This window comes from Rhododendron vialii, chromosome 7a (assembly GCF_030253575.1).
Source record: "Rhododendron vialii isolate Sample 1 chromosome 7a, ASM3025357v1".
NCBI lineage: Eukaryota > Viridiplantae > Streptophyta > Magnoliopsida > Ericales > Ericaceae > Rhododendron > Rhododendron vialii.
This window is the reverse complement of record NC_080563.1, coordinates 37412374-37429219: the sequence shown is the minus strand read 5'-3', so window position 1 is coordinate 37429219 and position 16846 is coordinate 37412374. Positions and strand designations below refer to the sequence as shown.

The window sequence follows — 16846 nt, the reverse complement described above, 5'->3', positions numbered from 1 at the left end:
GACATACTACCCGCTAGTATCGATACTTAAATCTCTTGGAACGAGTGCCAAATGAATTTAGAAAGATCAACGAGACGAATCATGAGGACACAAATTACTATGCTACATTTCGGATCTCTAGATCAATCAATCATACTCTCCACAACGCCTCGAATAGCTTACGCTACTCCTAAACAATCTTACGGTACATCTTCCACTAACAACGATACTAAGCTTACGTTTAATGAGTATCTAGGGAATGAGAACGATCAATAGCCATTCGAGGACGAGCAGCTGAGCTTAGAGATGATTTAAAGAAGTTTAAGAGGTGTTAGAAGTGATCAGGAGTCGAAACAATTGAAGTGGGAGTAGCGTGGGCAAAACTGTCACATAAGGCCATGGTATCGATACGACATTTTGTTGTATTGATACAACAATCAAATCAGATTTTCTGATGTCACTGGACTCAGGATGAGCAGATGGTATTGATACAGCAAAAAAGTTGTATTGATACGGAGGCGTTACGAGTAGCAATTTTTGCAGATTTTCAAGGGCAAACACAACAACAACCAATGATTCAAGGCATGATCAAGACATAAAATCAACTCATAAACATATAGAATGAGCAAGAAATCCTAACCTCAAAGATCAAGGCCGAACTCACGTGCTCTGGGCAAGCCCTAGCTCTCTAAGACCTGGGATCCACCAAGAACATTTCCTCTGAGCTCCAATCCATCGGTACAAGCTCAATGATGTGAATAGAAGGCGGATTAGAAGTTGATTGACATGATTTTTGAGTTTGGGATGAGAATTTGGGCAGTGGAATGAGAGAAAGAGAGGAGAGCCGAGAGAGAGACCGAAGAGTACAGAGAGAGAGGAGAGGACACACACAACACACACATAAATATATGCTAACTCATATACAAATCACACTTGCACTCCATCAACTAACAATCTTATCGCATTGACCCCAAATCAAATAAACTTAACAATTCTCACATTTTCCTCATTTCCTTTCAATTATAAACCTATAAACAATATTTCGAAAATACGGGTCTCTACAATTTCTGACATTGGGTCACTGGAGGTTTGCCCGATCGTTAATTTTAGAATTTCAAAATTAGTCGAGGTGCACGAAAACTAGCCTGAACATCCTATTATAAAAAAATAAAAATAAATAAAAACCATCTCACCTCACAAGAATGTTATTTCTCCGTTTTCTACTACTCTACAAGTCTTCTACAATAAAGATTCCGTGAACCTTTCCGTACCTTGATTCGGTAATTAGGAACAATTAATGTCCCGCAACAAAAATTGAACCGGATATTCCATTGGCGGATAGAAAGCCTCTATAGTCACGCCCAATGAGATTGCTACGCTGGTTGTTCCCTTCCACCCTTCTTTGATTATCGAAAAAAAAAAACAAAAAAAAAACTGAATAAATTATTGGTACACCTATTTAAAAATATTTAAGAACATTGATAATCTATACCAAGAAATTTATGTACCTTTGAACTGAGAAATTTTAGACCGTTGGATCGCATACAAATTTTTTAAAAACAAATAAAAAACTTCCACACAATCTAACGGTCCGACATTCCTCACAGAGGTTTATAGTTTAGAAGATCTCCTAAGCCTATTTATTTATTTAGTATCCAAAAAGATTAAGATCCATGGCTCCGATCCTTGAAACTGAACATGAAGGATAATGAGTCCAGATTGATAACGGTTCGAGATTCCTCGGTAAAGAGGTTTAGAGCAAGTTTATCAGATACTGTAAAGAAACTTTTCACCTATTTTACCTACTGAAATTGAGAAAATTTCACACGCACCAGCTTCTGTAAACACGACGGCAAACTACCTCCCACTACAGTCCTTCGCTTCTTCTACCGAAGCACTGTTCACGCGGTACCCATTATTTTATTGCTCTCTCTCTCTCTCTCTCTCCTTCCTTCCTTCCTTCCCGACTTCACCAGTTCAGCGCCTCCTCCGACATTGATTTGTGATTTCGATTGACTTCACCGGTTGCAAAACGAATTGATGATTTGCGATTCCGATCTCCGACGGTGAGTTTCGATGGCGATCTACGACTCCGATCAACGCTGACGGCAATTTCCGGACGACACGGTGATTTATTTCTTTGTGAAAGATGTATACATTTGCGCCTGTATATATACATATGTATGTATATATTTCCGTTTCTGATGAATAGGTTTGTAATATTTGAAGGAAAGGGGAATAGAATAATAATATGTTAATAGAGGATTGGTAAAATAAATAGTATTAATGTAGTATTGAAAGAGATGATAGTAGGTAAAATAAAAAATGTGTACTGTTCATCAGCAATTTTGACTATGCACTGATAAACTTGCTCTTATAGTATAGAAGATCTCCCGAGCCTATTTATTTATTTATTTAATACTCCTATCCAAAAATGTTAAGATTCATGCTCTCGGTCCATAAAAGTGAACATGAAAGACTGAGTCCATATTCATAGCACATTTTGACTCGTTTCGCTTTCTTTCTAAATCATTTTTTTCAAAAAGAAAGTAATTTTAAATTTGAACTTAACGAAAATAAAAAATAATATTTTAATTTTTTTTGCATTATTTAAAAAATTTCAATAAAATCTATCAAACAAGATTCATATTATATAATAAAAAAATTATTTACGTAAACACATAATTTTTAAATTTCAAATTATCTTTCTTTTTGATAAATTCTTTTTTTTAAAAACTAGAACACCTCCAATGAAGTCCCCCATCATGTTCAGTTTCATAGACCCAGAGTCCTAGATTGTACCAACTACCAATCCTCTTTAATACATACCACCAGCCCAAAGAATTCCATGCGGAACAGAACGCCCATCTCTCTCTCTCCTTCTCTCTCCTCTACTCTCCCACCTCCAGTATACTGACACAATCTCCTCCCTATCAAATCCCATTCCTCTCTCTCTCTCTCTCTACGCAGCCATGGGATCCTTCGAAATCGAATCATCAGACCACGCAGCAACAACCAACCCCGAAGACCACCAAGCCATCGACGAAGACGAACAGTCCCCGGTCGAGGAGGTCCGACTGACCGTATCCAACACCGACGACCCGACCCTGCCCGTATGGACGTTCCGCATGTGGTCCCTCGGCCTCCTCTCCTGCGCCCTCCTCTCCTTCCTCAACACCTTCTTCGCGTACCGGACCGAACCGCTCATCATATCCATGATCTCGGTCCAGGTCGCCACCCTCCCCGTCGGCCGGTTCATGGCCCGGGTCCTGCCGGAGAAGAAGCTTCGGATCGGGTCGAGGGAGTACTCGGTGAACCCGGGCCCGTTTAACATGAAGGAGCACGTCTTGATATCGATTTTCGCCAATGCCGGGGCCGGGTTCGGTGGCGGGACGGCTTACGCTGTGGGGATTGTGAATATCGTGAAGGCTTTTTATCACCGGAAAATCTCGTTCTTGGCCGGGTGGATTCTCGTCATCACTACTCAGGTAATAATAACTGGACAGATTCCGGATCGACGTGTAATTGATACTGTATTGATTATTGATATTTTAATTAATGTTGAAGATGTTACTGAATTAGACTCCATTTCGCTAAAGACGTTAAAGAAAATAAGTATTTAATACTTTTGAATTAAAAGTAATTTATTATGAGAGAATAATTTATCTCGTAAAATGAAAAATTAGTAATTAAAAAATAAGAATCTTAGTGCGGTAATCAATCTCTGACAAAGCCGACCATAAACTAAAATTCGAGACGTGGCCGTTTTAGATTCCCTAAAAAATTTAAGAAATTTAGGGGCCTCAATTGGAACCCTTTCTAATAGTTCAACAAAAAAGAAGAAGCTCATCTCCAATTTTTGTTTTTAGGCCCCAAAAAAGTCTGGGTTAGTCCGGGATTATTTGAGCTTGCGTTTCATTTTTTTTTCCTCTCTTTTAATTTTGAGATTTTTATGGTTGAACTGTCTTTGTTGTTTGTTGTTTTCTAAAAACCTTGGCGAGAAGAATAATTTTTAAAACAGCATGTTAAAGACGAAAATAAGTTAATTATTTTGTACTTTAATTTCTCTTGTGCGACTAATTCTTTTCTTTAAAGTGTAATGTTTTTTTTTTTTGGAGGGTGAAAGGGTGTGATGAGAAAGAGTTTTCTTTTACTCAGAGTAGGTTAGCAACAAAGGGAAGTTTCAGTTGTCAAGCAGGAGAAGGTTTGTTTGCTAAACAGCAAATTCGCCGTCGCCGTTCCCTGCTGCTGTTCACCATTCCCTTCCCCGTGGTGTCATCAAATCCCAAAAGGGGGAAGGAACCAATAAAAAAAAATCATTTTTGTGTTATTTTATTTTATTTTATATTTCTCACTAGAATGAGAATTTTTAATAGGTTTTTTCTTTTCTTGCCCCATTCTGCTAAGGAAATAAGTACTTATTTTTTGAATTAAATGTAGTATTTTATGAGAGAATGACTTATCTTGTAAAAGTAAAACATAAAATTAGTACTTAAAAAATAAACACCTTAGCGGAACGGGAATCATTCAAGTCCAAGTTAAGATAAAAATCACTAAAGAAAAAAATAAAAATAAAAAAGTCAAAAAATTTAAATTCGATGCATGGGTTACCCCAAAAAAAGAAAAGAAAAGTGCATTGAATTTAAAGTTTAGAAATTGTTTAGGTAGGGCCAACTTTTTATAAAGAACAATTCACATAACCTCTCACATATATGCGGGGATCCACACATAATAGTATGTGTAGAGCCCACATATATGTGAGAGATTATGCTTGATGTTGTATTTAGATTATTGTATGAGTAACATTTTTGTTTATAAATTCCACCGCTTGAGAACATGCTAAACATAAGTGCGTGTTTTTTGCATGGCGGTTTGTTTGTACTAACATGCGCACGGGGTGCAGGTACTGGGATATGGTTGGGCTGGAATCCTGAGGAAGTACGTGGTGGACCCCGCATTGATGTGGTGGCCGAGCAGTCTCGTTCAGGTTTCCCTTTTCAGGTGGAGTAAAAATTCTAAACGGTACCGTGTGTTGAATAGTACTTTTAAAGTTTTGGTATGCCCATTTATTGTGTACCATGTGACATTGCGGATGAAAGACCGTCACCACAAAATGTGGATCTCTCGTTGCCTTCTATCCGCCCAACAAAAAATGAATCATAATATCTCTATTGCATAATTTATCACTACGTAAATGGTTAGGATCTCACTCAATCAACGCCGCATGGTACTTCGAAAATACTGAATAATAACTTCTGGTTTTGAATGGTGCTGCACTCTTTGACTTCCCTAGTAAATGGTTTGGAATTAATACTCTTACATCCTGTTGATCAATGAGTTGGCATAATTTCAGATTCTCACAGTTAATCGCCTTCTGTTTTCTTTCTTCCATCTATGAGGGGGTAACTATTTTAGTATGTCCATTCTTGTCTTGAAATCAAAGGATTTTTTTTAACACGGGAGGGTAAGAGAGTAATTTCACTTATCACCTCCCTTAAGCAATTGCTGACTAGGCTTGAAATCAAAGGATTCACATACATAAATTTATACCCCAAGAGAAAAAGTCAGCCATAAGGTTGCACTAGTTGTGTCACAGGACAACATTTTAGTAGCACATTTAGACACTTATTGAACTTTGTCTTGTGATCACTGTTTCGCGCAGATTCAAAACCAATAATTAGTTTTTATTTCTTTGGTGGCCGAAACTTGAATAAAATATATTGATCACCTCCTGGAGAAGTGAATAGTCTTCCTTAAAAGATCATAATTCGATACAATGACTTAGGGTGAGTTTGGATAAAACTTAACTCTGTTCATTTAATTTATCGGCGAAAGTCGAAATTGTTAGAATAGTAGATTAACAGACCTTGGAGGAAGAGAGTGTGTGTTGCCAAACCAAACATTTAGAAATGGCCACTGGACTGCTTAATGTTCTTTCTCGAATCAATCGAACACTTGCTATATATGATATCCATACATAACAACATTCTACCAATTGGTGCATTTGATCCCGCATTTTCAGATACACAAGCAAAACAAGTGAAGAAATGGTGAAGTAGTAGATAAGTCAATGTTCGAAGACTAATTAGTGGTCCGGTCCTTGTGCCATCGGTACTCGCATATAGTCACATATTTTAGTGGGATCTTTAATTTTTCTAGTTGTGATCTACAATTTGCAGGGCTCTCCATGAGAAAGACAAGTCGCGAATGTCGCGAGGGAAGTTCTTCGTTATAGCCCTTGCCTGTAGCTTCTCGTGGTACCTCTTCCCCGGCTACCTCTTCCCTACCCTGTCAAACATTTCATGGGTCTGCTGGGCCTTCCCAAACTCTGTCACGGCACAGCAAATCGGTTCAGGAATGAAAGGCCTTGGCATTGGATCATTGACCCTCGACTGGTCAGTCGTAGCCTCATACCTTAGCAGCCCACTCATAACCCCGTTCTTCGCCATTGTCAATGTCTTTGTGGGGTACACGATAGTGCTATATTTGGTGATCCCCCTGTCCTACTGGGGGTTGAACTTGTACCAGGCCAAGAGTTTCCCTATTTTCTCGTCGCATTTGTTCAATGCCCAGGGACAGCTATATAATGTTACAGCGATTGTTAATGATAACTTTGAGATAGACATGCCGGCTTATGAGAAGCAGGGAAGGATAAATCTCAGTGTGTTCTTTGCACTGACTTATGGGATTGGTTTTGCGGCTGTTGTCGCTACCCTCTCACATGTCGCCTTGTTTAATGGAAGGTAAACTGGTTGTGTACTTTGCTTCTTTCGCAGGTTTTGTGTTTTATACGTTGTTGTCATTATTTTCAAATAACAGTTCCTGTAAGACTAAACAGAAAAGGAGAAAATTTGCCAATACATACTCCATATGTAACATTGACAAAATCTTCCTTGGTTGCTTAGCAGTTAGAACTTCAAAAAGAAACATTGAAAACAATTGATGGAACGCTACTGGAATACTCATATAGTCCTATCCTGTAAATTATCCATGTTTTCATAATCTAAATTTATGAAATTAAACCTAGCAATAGTGGGTGGATGGATTTCCATAAATGAACTCGTTTTTACGAGGTTTTAAAGTAATTTTCTAGCAGCAGATTTGATTTGAGTGAATCATGGTGAGGTAATTAGCTGCTGCTCTATGCAGGGAAATATATGACCAATTCCGAGAATCATACAAAGGGAAGAAGATGGACATTCACACAAAACTAATGAAGAAATATGAGGATATACCCAACTGGTGGTTTTACCTAATGCTTGTAATTTCATTTGTTCTTTCTCTTGCACTTTGCATCTTCATGAAAGATCAGGTTCAAATGCCGTGGTGGGGTCTGGTTTTCGCTGCAGGCCTCGCGTTGCTTTTCACCCTCCCCATCAGCATCATAACTGCCACAACTAATCAGGTAAAAACTTTGAATTCAACTTATCCTATTGGCCAATCTGCTTTCGGATAAGACATCTCGTTTCTCATCTTGTTTACTCTAATTTACAGAATAGCCTTTCTATTTGTGCAGAAGTGTATCAGAAATTTGAAAAATGCAATGGTGTTTTTGAAATTTCATAATTAAAACTGAAAAGGGATTTTTTTTTCCCACAGAAGTGAAGTGTTAAAATCTACCCTTTCATTCTTAATTATGTGCTCAAATTTATCCATGGAAGTAGCACTTTTCTGTGCTCCTTTCATTTCAAAACAAAATATCCCTATAATGGCCATATTTTCAAAATGCCACCATTAGTAGTTTCTCAGCAAATGTTCAACTATACAATCATTCAGATCAAAAAGAAAAAAAAAATACTATACTACAAATCATTGTACTGAGTTTTCGTGCAGGATTCTTGTTCAAATTGTTGTACCTTTTTTATTCAGTCCTTTATTTCGAATTATAACCTCTACGGGACAATTCAGATAATGTCAATTCTGTGTCATTTTGAATGTCATGAGTATGCTGTACGAAAACTCCATTTATGTATCTTCCCCCCTCTTGTTCCCCTCAAATTGTTAATTTTTTCACTTCTTATGTCAGACACCAGGACTAAATGTCATCACAGAATATATAATGGGGGTCATATTACCAGGAAGGCCCATAGCCAATGTCTGCTTCAAAACCTATGGTTACATAAGCATGAGCCAAGCAGTCTCCTTTCTCAATGATTTCAAGCTAGGCCATTACATGAAAATCCCACCGAGATCAATGTTCATTGTGCAGGTATTACCTCTTTTTATTGTAATGTCAATTGACAGAGTGGTTCGCAAACATGCCTTATTTTTTATCACCCTTGTGTCTTGGGCTAGCTTATTCGTATATCCTGGTCCTTGTGTTGATGGGCTAGCTTAATCGTATGTCCTAGTCCTGGCGTTGACGACTAGACAAACCTTTGGTGGTAATCGTATGTCCTAGTCCTGGCGTTGACGACTAGACAAACCTTTGGTGGCCCCATGGGTTGGTGGCAGTGAGTGTCAAACCAGTGAGCTTGGGGGAGTGAGCCCTTTACTTCTTGTCAAAAACACCCTTAATTCGTAGGAAATCATGAGCATAATGATATTTTTTGGGTTTCCTTGTAATGTATGGGATTTAATGACATATGATACTTTTTTTTACTAAAACAACCTAGTGGCAACAAATGTAATAATCATTGGAAGCCAACTGCAACGGCTAGTTACTGATCAGAAAAATAAAGTGATGAATTATCACTTAAACAAGCTGATTTCTGGCAGCATTCATTAGATGCATCATGCATGGCTTCCAAACAACAATATCCATCGAGCTGTAAATGAGTGAAGTTGAGCCCAAAACATAGTTTGTTGAAGTTTGGCTCAAAAACTTAACTTCTGGTCGAATCTCAAAAGGAAATTTAAAAAGAGCTAACTCACAAGGTAGCCCGAGTAACTTTTTTTCTTTTTGGGTGTCGTTCTCCAATGAATAAAACTTACGAAGAAGTTTCTAAACATGTTTAAGAGTTTGTCCTGGGCTTGTTTCCTTTAGCAACTTGAATTTTATGGTCATATATCTTAGTTAGCTATTGTGCATACCGATGCTCTATATTATCAATGAAAAAAGCATGGTAATGTGCATATAAATTGAATTGGGTCACTAGGCTTGTGCTCTCTGATGCCATTTGGCTTAGATTTGAGGGCATGGTTCTACAGCAAAATAGGTATAGAGGGGCCACTATTTCAGTGGTATTCTGAGAGTAGCCACTTCATGCATATTGCCAAAGTTAAGTCTGTCTTCAATCCTTCCCCGCCCATACCCCCAATGATTGGAGACTACAGGGTTCTGTAATTGTTGTTGTCGTATATCTTAGCAAATATTGTACGGTCCAAATGCAGTTTGCCAGAAAAAAATCCTTTGGTCTTTGTGGTTCTTTTATTTCGCACTGAAACACCCGACATTGGCGATTCAGTAAAAGATTTCCTGTTCTTGGATGGTTTGTTCTTTAAACTTCTCCTCATCTATTGCAGTGTGCCGGAACCATCATAGCTGGAACCATCAACATGGTCACGGCATGGTGGCTACTAACCTCCATCAAAAACATATGCCAAGACAACCTACTCCCTCCAAACAGCCCCTGGACTTGCCCTGGCGATCGCGTCTTCTTCGACGCCTCTGTCATCTGGGGCCTAGTGAGCCCCAAACGCATCTTCGGAAGCCGAGGGAACTACAGCGCCCTCAACTGGTTCTTCCTAGGCGGCGCACTGGGTCCCGTCCTCGTCTGGGGTCTCCACAAGGCCTTCCCCAAACAAAAATGGATCACAATGATAAACCTCCCCGTACTCCTTGGGGCCACCGCGTCTATGCCACCGGCAACGACATTGAACTTCAACAGCTGGATCTTCGTCGGGACCATCTTCAACTTCTTTGTTTTCAGGTACAGGAAGGGGTGGTGGCAGAGGTACAATTACGTGCTCTCGGCCGCGCTGGATGCGGGGCTGGCTTTCATGGGGGTGCTGCTGTATTTCTGTCTAAGCATGGAGAATGTGAGTTTGGACTGGTGGGGAGCTGATGGGGAGCATTGTGGCTTGGCTTCTTGTCCTACTGCTAAAGGGATTGCTGTTGATGGGTGTCCAGTGAAATGATTGTTTTATGTTAGTACCACGTTCGAAGGGAATTGATTTATACCCTCTTTTTATTATATACACTCTTTTTTTGTCTTTATTTGGTGTGAATTTATTCTATTGCCCCTTAATGCGTGAAAAGTGAACTCATGAAAAGATAAAAAAGTAAATTCACATAAATAAAAACAAAAAAAAAGTGCATATGATAAAAATGAGAGTGGAAATCATTTCCCCATTAGAATTGGTTTTCATTTTTTTTTAAAGTGCAGTTGGATTAGTTGGAAAAGGAAAAGTAGGATTAGCTATTATTTGGAAGGTGAAGCTGTTTTGCTAGATCATTTGGAGCACTGCCCCGTGGTGGTGCTTCTAGGGCCTTTTTCACAACAAATTGGTGTGGGTTCCAGCTTCAAGTGCGGTGAAGAAGGCTTTGGAGCATCACGTGGCGATACTCCAGAAGCATTGAACAAACACTTGGTACATATTGTGGGCCGTATATATATATATATCATGAAAACACTTTTACTAGTAATTTTGATCATAATTTAAAACTCTAATTTAAAAACATATACAATTCAGAATCAAAACAAAAAGACTCTCAGAATGTATTTGTTTTGTTGAGGGAATGTATTTGCTTTGTTGTGTTTTTCTCTAATGCTGGATTTAGAGATTGATGGGTTTAACAGGTGAACTACCTAGCTAGCCTCTGCAGTCCGTTGCAAAATGGGGAGCAGAAAATCTAATTACAAGTGAAAGAAAATGGGAGCAGGAAAATCCGTTGGTAATTTCTCAAAAAAAATGATTCAGTACAATATCTATGTTCTCTTAGAACTCGTGTTCATTAATTTCCTCGATAAACTTTCAGTCACACAATCGTATATTTATCACATCTAGTCGTTGTGGTTATGAATGAAACTTCTGCTGAAAGATAAAGAGTGACTCCACCCACACCACGAAACTCAGAATTGGTCCCTTTTGCTTGCTAAACGTAATAATACAGTAGTAAACATAAGGCACTAGAATTCTAGTTCAGCGGTGAAAAAAAAAAAAACGTAAAGAAATTCTATCAAACTTGACGATCAATCAATGTAAAGAATGTCCAACCATCACGAATTCAATGTACAAGTAAAAAAGCTCGATAACGGGTAAGAAACAAACCACTCAATGATCATGTAATTTCCCAGTTGGGAGTGTAAAAGAATGACCAACCGAGCTCAATTGATTCCATTTTCCGCTACCTCATACTAGGCTTTACTAGCTGTCATGAACTTCCAACTGATTTCAATGGAGCAGCATACCTAGACGAAAACCCGCGGTTTGAATAATCCTCGTCGTCTTCCTCCCAGCCCTTGTCGAAGTTCTGAGCATAGCTCAACGGATCATACCCACCGACGGCTGGTCTCTGTCTTTTGGATTTAAAGATATCTTTTATGCTCCAATCAACACTTCTCCTTTCCCTTGTTCTTGTTCTTCCTCTTCTTCTTCCCCATGGAAGTTTCAGCTTCAGACGGCCCCAGCACGATAGCAATCCTTCTTGTTCATGTCTGTTGTCTCTAGGAGATTCATCTCTCTCCATGGAAATGACTCTCTCTCTCTCTCTCTCTCTCCAAGGGTGAGAACTGAGAAGTTGAGTGTGTGGTATAGAGGAATGGAAGATATAATAGGATCAATGGAGTGTTTTTTTTGGTTTTGTTTGAGTGAAGGAATGGAAGAGAAGAGAGAAAGGAGATTGGGTTGGGTGTGTGAATGATTGAACCATTTGGCCTGATTTTGACAAGCAAAAGGAATCTTTATTTTTGTGATGCCTTTGTACTTGATTAATCAGTGCAGGAAATATATTAAAATTCAATTTTCTCAACAGTTTCTGATATTGTTGTTGTTCGATGAGATTTTGCAAATGAATCTGGATATAGCATTAGTTGGTGAATGAGTTTTGCTTCTTAAATTTTCCGGACGCGGGGATGCTGCTCGGCAGCTCTCAGCCGAGCGGGTGCAGAGCGGCCGATCCGGCCGTTCATCTCAGTACAGACGGCTCGGATCAAATTTGAGCGCATACAAATTTGAACCGTCCATTACTCGGCTAAGATCCGAACCGTCAATTGCCGAAATAATCCGGCCGCTCTAAAGATAGATGCTTGACAGCATCTTCCATTCCCGTTTTTCTTGGGTAGCTGGTGAATGAGTACAAACCTAGGCTGTTCTCTTCCCCACAAAAAAGCCAGCCTGGCTTTTTTCTGAATCAGGAGTCATTGAGATAATTAAATTCTCTGGTGGTAAATAAAAACCACACCATAAAATCATCCAGTCTTTAACTTTTGAAAAAGTAAAAAATGTGAATGAAATGGTGATTAACCACAAAACGGGTGACATGCAGTTCCAAAGAGCATATGAATTTGGTTCTCAACCCTTTTTGACTGCTGAGAGAACTTCTCGTGTTTTTTTATCCGCCAATTAGGGGTCCAAATCTAAGGCTCCGTGCATGCATGCGGGAGTTAGGGCGCGAGTGGATCGTGAAAGCGTCTTTAAAACACATCTCAAAAACTAATTCGCGAGAGCAGAGATTCAGAGTGGAACGCAGTGCGAGGATTGAGAGCGGAAGCACAAGGCATTTTGAAAGATTATGTGATTAAGGTCTGAACAAACAAAACATGTCATCGCTGCTCCTATATTTTCACAGCAAAGACCAGTGCATAGTTTGATATACAAAGTAATCTCTAAACACGAATTCACCAAAAGTAAAGACTAAAGAGGACCAGAACTTAATGAGAGATTGAGTGTTTGCTTGTGTGTGTTCTTCCAAAATCCATATTTTCTAACTCTTCTATATTCCTCTAACCATTACAGTAAGATCTGAAGGAATACAAAGCAAATCCAATCCATATTGTCCATCTCTTTGTTCGCGTTTGCAATAGCAAGAATAAGCCCGATTGAAGTAAAGAACAAGAGAGTAAACCCTACCAAAACCAAAACAATAACCATAGCCAAGAACCTAAGTTCCTAGCGAACGGTACACAGCAAAAATGATCTAAAACTTGACAGCCAACTGTTTGGCCGAACTTTTCTTCACAAGTCCTCTGGAGCAAAGCTCGTCCAATAATTCCGAAGCTTCCTTCACCAAACCTTCAGAAGCTATGCCTCCAATGAGAGTCGTGTACGTAGCTTCAGTAGGTTTACAATTCTTAGACACCATATCAAACAGTAAATCTATGGCCCGATCGGTTTGACCAGCCTTACAAAGTCCTAACATAAGGGTATTATACGTGATGGCATTAGGCCTCACTCCCAATCTTTTGAAATCGTTAAAGAACTGAATTGCTTCATCAACCTTCCCTTCTCTATTAAGCCCGCCCAACAGGGACGAATACGTAACTATATCAGGTTTAAGACCCTTTTCTTGCATCTCATAAAATAACGTAAAAGCGCGTTTGGTTCTCCGATCCTTGGCGAGCCCATCAATCACTGTATTGTAAGTGATCAAAACCGGAGAGCAGCCTTTGGTACTTAGTTGATCAAGAATCTCAACCGCGGTATCAACTTTTCCACCTTTGCATAACCCAGTGAGAAGGGTGTTATACGTCACAATATCAGGGTAGCAACCCCTAGACACCATTATCTCCAAATACTCGATGGCCCGATCCATCTTCTTCACTTTGCAAAATCCATTTAGTAAGGGATTGTAACTCAAGGAATTCGGAGTACAACCGTGGCTAGGCATCTTCTCCAAAATATCAATTGCTCGGTCCAAAAATCCCTTCCGGCAAAAGTGATTAATCAAGATGTTAAAAGTAACCACACTTGGGGCACACCCTTTTTGAGCCATCCCAGATAAGAGTTTCTCAGCATCCACCCACCTCCCGATATTACACATGCTACGCAATATTGTGTTATGAGTAACGGCATTAGGTTGGCAACCATAAGAAGGCATGTTATTTAGGAACTTGATCGCTTCGTCTAACCTCCCTTCCGTACACATCCCATTGATAAGAACGTTATAAGTAACAACATCTGGTTCACATCCATTGCTCCTCATCTCGTCTAAAAGCTTCATCGCCTGCCCAACTCCACTTGCCTTGCAAAATGCTTCTATCAATATAGTGTACGTGAACACATCCGGATAACACCCTCTTTTCATCTGCCGACGAAGAACTTTCATCGCTTGATCTAGTTTCCCATTATTGCACAAACTACGTAAGACTGTATTATATGTAATAACATCCGGTACAACGCTCATTTGGTCCAAAATATTCAGGGCGCGATCAATATCCCCTGCCTTACAATACCCACTAATCAAAACATTGTAAGTTATAACATCAGGAACAGCACCGGACTCCTCAACAATCTGCATAACCCTAGTAGCCTTCTCAGTGTCTCCAATTCGACAGAAGCCACGAATCAAATTCGTGCAAGGTATAATATCGGGTATATCTCCGCGATAAACCATGCTCTCGAGACGTCTAAAACACTCCTCTAAATCCCCCTTTCTAACCAAGCGAAGAAGATCTTTGTTTCCCTTCGACTCACGACTCGGCACGGAATTCACCCGACTCGGTTGACCCAATTGTGTTTTCTCAGAATTCCAAAACCTACCATTATCAGAGCTAAATGCCTCTATCTTAGAAACAGCATATACCCGATTTCGCCTTTTCTTTCTAAACCCCTCTTGTGTTCTCAATCCAGTACCACTATCAATTGAAAGGACAAGAAACCGAGCTTTGGGGCCCACAAATACCTTGAGTGAGCTCAAATTTGAACAAACCCTAGACCCAATCCGACCATGAAAACTGTGAAATGAGCAAAACCCTTCATGGGTCTGCTTTGTGGGGACTTCTAAGTCCATGTTAAATCCTTATTGAGCAAGAATTATACGCAAACACTTCTTCATACAGAATCCCAAAATATGCACAATATCTCATAAGCAGGTAGAAGAAGTTTTTAATGGATTGCGTCCAGGAGATAGGGTCTCAGAGAGAGAGAGAGAGAGAGAGAGCTTACCGTGAGAGCTTTTTGAGGGCTGAAAATGGAGCGAGGAGAAGAGGGAACTCGGTCCACTACCTTTTTTTCTTATCTGAAAGACAAGGGCAACGCTGAACGGTGGGTATATCCATTGGGCCTCTTATGAGCCCATGTTCAAGACTTAATTTTTAGGGATCAGGGATTCAGGATGGATTCTCCCTTGTAAGAATTTTTATCTAATCTGTTCATTTCGATAATTAATGGTCTGGATATGTTTATTATTTTTAACCAGTAATAGTTAACTTACCAGCTTTCAAATGTATCAACTTCCGCTTAATCTTTTGCCATCTGTTTTCCTTCTCTCTGGCAAGATAGATAAGAAATATTTGTTACACTTCCCACTTGTGTTCTATGTAGCGGCTTGGCGTAGCCGCGTAGGTAATCCTAATTTCTTTTCATTTTTCTTTTTTTCTTCCTGAAACATACCCCTTATAAGCTGTATATTCAATTAGCCATCTTTTTATTTCAAGCAGACTACCCAAAAGAAACATTGAACGGTGGTTTGTTTTTCTTTCGGGGTTGGGCCGGAATTTTATGGTACCGTTGTGTTTGGGCCGGGACACTATATAGCCCCCCCTACTTCCTCTTTTTGTTTTTGGGGTGGACTGGAATTTTTAATATTTTGTTTGATGATGCTTTCGGGCCGAAATAAAAAGCTTTCCGGAGGTAGCTCGTGATTAGATCATCTCTTTCCCATCTCAATTTCAAACTCGCGAATTTTTCGAGTTAAGTTACAAAACTCTGTAGTTTGTGATAAAAACGTGATATTTCTCACTTCGCCTTAGTGTTGTATCAAGTTCGGAGGTGGGGGGCCTGGCTGTTTTTTACCGCAATATAGTTCATCATGAGTCCAATAATGTGATATGCTTATTCCACTTGTTGAGTTCTACAACGGAATGATTCAAATCAAATCATTTAGGTCCAAGCGAATTACGCTTTGAGAGCTTGTTTGATAACCTAAATTCAGCACTTAAAATTGAATCAATTAAGTAATAAGTGATTCAATAGGTTTGATAACAACATTATACATTGCTTAACAAATTAAGTGCTACTTAGAATGTAGGCTAAAAAGTTGAAAAAAAATAAGTAGCTTACTTAATTCTGATTGAATTTTTATGTACTTGCATTTAATTACCGTACCACCACCACAACCACCACCACCACCACTATTACCACACTGCCACCACCACTAATACACCGTCGCCGTCGCCGCCGCCACCACCACAATGTCACCATTGCACAACTATCACTCCACCGACATCACTCACTTTCACCATTACACCATCACTCCACCGCCACAACCTCCATTACAACACCACCACCACTCACTGTCACCGTTACATCACCATCACTCCACCACCACCATTACACCATTTTCGCCAGCACTCCAACACCACCACTGCCGCCACCACTCCATCACCACCAACACACCACCACCACAATCACCATTCCACCATTATTGTAAGTAAATTGTAACCATTAGTAAATTAAGAGAGAATTGAAACTAAAATTAATTTATCTTTTTTTAATTCAGTACTTAATATGTTTACCAAACAGCTTTTCAACTTAAAAAATTCAGCATTCAGCTTTCAGTACTTGATTTTTCAGCATTCAGTTTCAATTTTCAGTTTTATCAAACAAGTCCAAAGCCTAGTGTCTTAATTACGGTTAATGTGGGCAGCCCTAGTCCAGCAAGTTAAATGACGAGAATCATCAAACTTTCTCTTGGAGATATATCACATGAAATTTTGCTAAACTTTCTCAAATTTAAGTAAGAATTTCGGTTAAGGGTTAAAGA

The 16846-nt window shown here is 39.4% G+C and overlaps 2 protein-coding genes and 1 non-coding gene across 3 annotated transcripts; 2 read left to right on the top strand and 1 right to left on the bottom strand.

Moving 5' to 3' along the window:
• The first annotated feature begins 2776 nt into the window (after positions 1–2776).
• Positions 2777–10169, top strand: LOC131331990 (oligopeptide transporter 4-like). Its single transcript, XM_058365999.1, has 6 exons — positions 2777–3467; positions 4883–4980; positions 6159–6722; positions 7129–7384; positions 8006–8188; positions 9445–10169. Exons 1-6 carry the CDS (start codon positions 2952–2954, stop codon positions 10057–10059), a joined length of 2232 nt encoding a protein of 743 aa, XP_058221982.1. The 5' UTR covers positions 2777–2951; the 3' UTR covers positions 10060–10169.
• LOC131334943 (small nucleolar RNA snoR100) lies at positions 9029–9136 on the top strand. Its single transcript, XR_009202344.1, has one exon. It is a non-coding gene; the product is annotated as a small nucleolar RNA snoR100 (small nucleolar RNA).
• Positions 10170–12843: 2674 nt separating the features above from the next.
• Positions 12844–15099, bottom strand: LOC131331989 (pentatricopeptide repeat-containing protein At1g09900). The gene has a single exon (XM_058365998.1). It carries the CDS (start codon positions 14870–14872, stop codon positions 13061–13063), a length of 1812 nt encoding a protein of 603 aa, XP_058221981.1. The 5' UTR covers positions 14873–15099; the 3' UTR covers positions 12844–13060.
• Positions 15100–16846: the final 1747 nt, after the last annotated feature.

Coding starts and splice junctions, on each gene's coding strand:
- LOC131331990 (XM_058365999.1), top strand. CDS start 2,952: ATGGGATCCTTCGAAATCGAATCATCAGACCACGCAGCAACAACCAAC. Junction 4,981..6,158: donor GTTCAGGTTTCCCTTTTCAG/GTGGAGTAAAAA, acceptor TACAATTTGCAG/GGCTCTCCATGAGAAAGACA. Junction 7,385..8,005: donor TAACTGCCACAACTAATCAG/GTAAAAACTTTG, acceptor TTCTTATGTCAG/ACACCAGGACTAAATGTCAT.
- LOC131331989 (XM_058365998.1), bottom strand. CDS start 14,872: ATGGACTTAGAAGTCCCCACAAAGCAGACCCATGAAGGGTTTTGCTCA.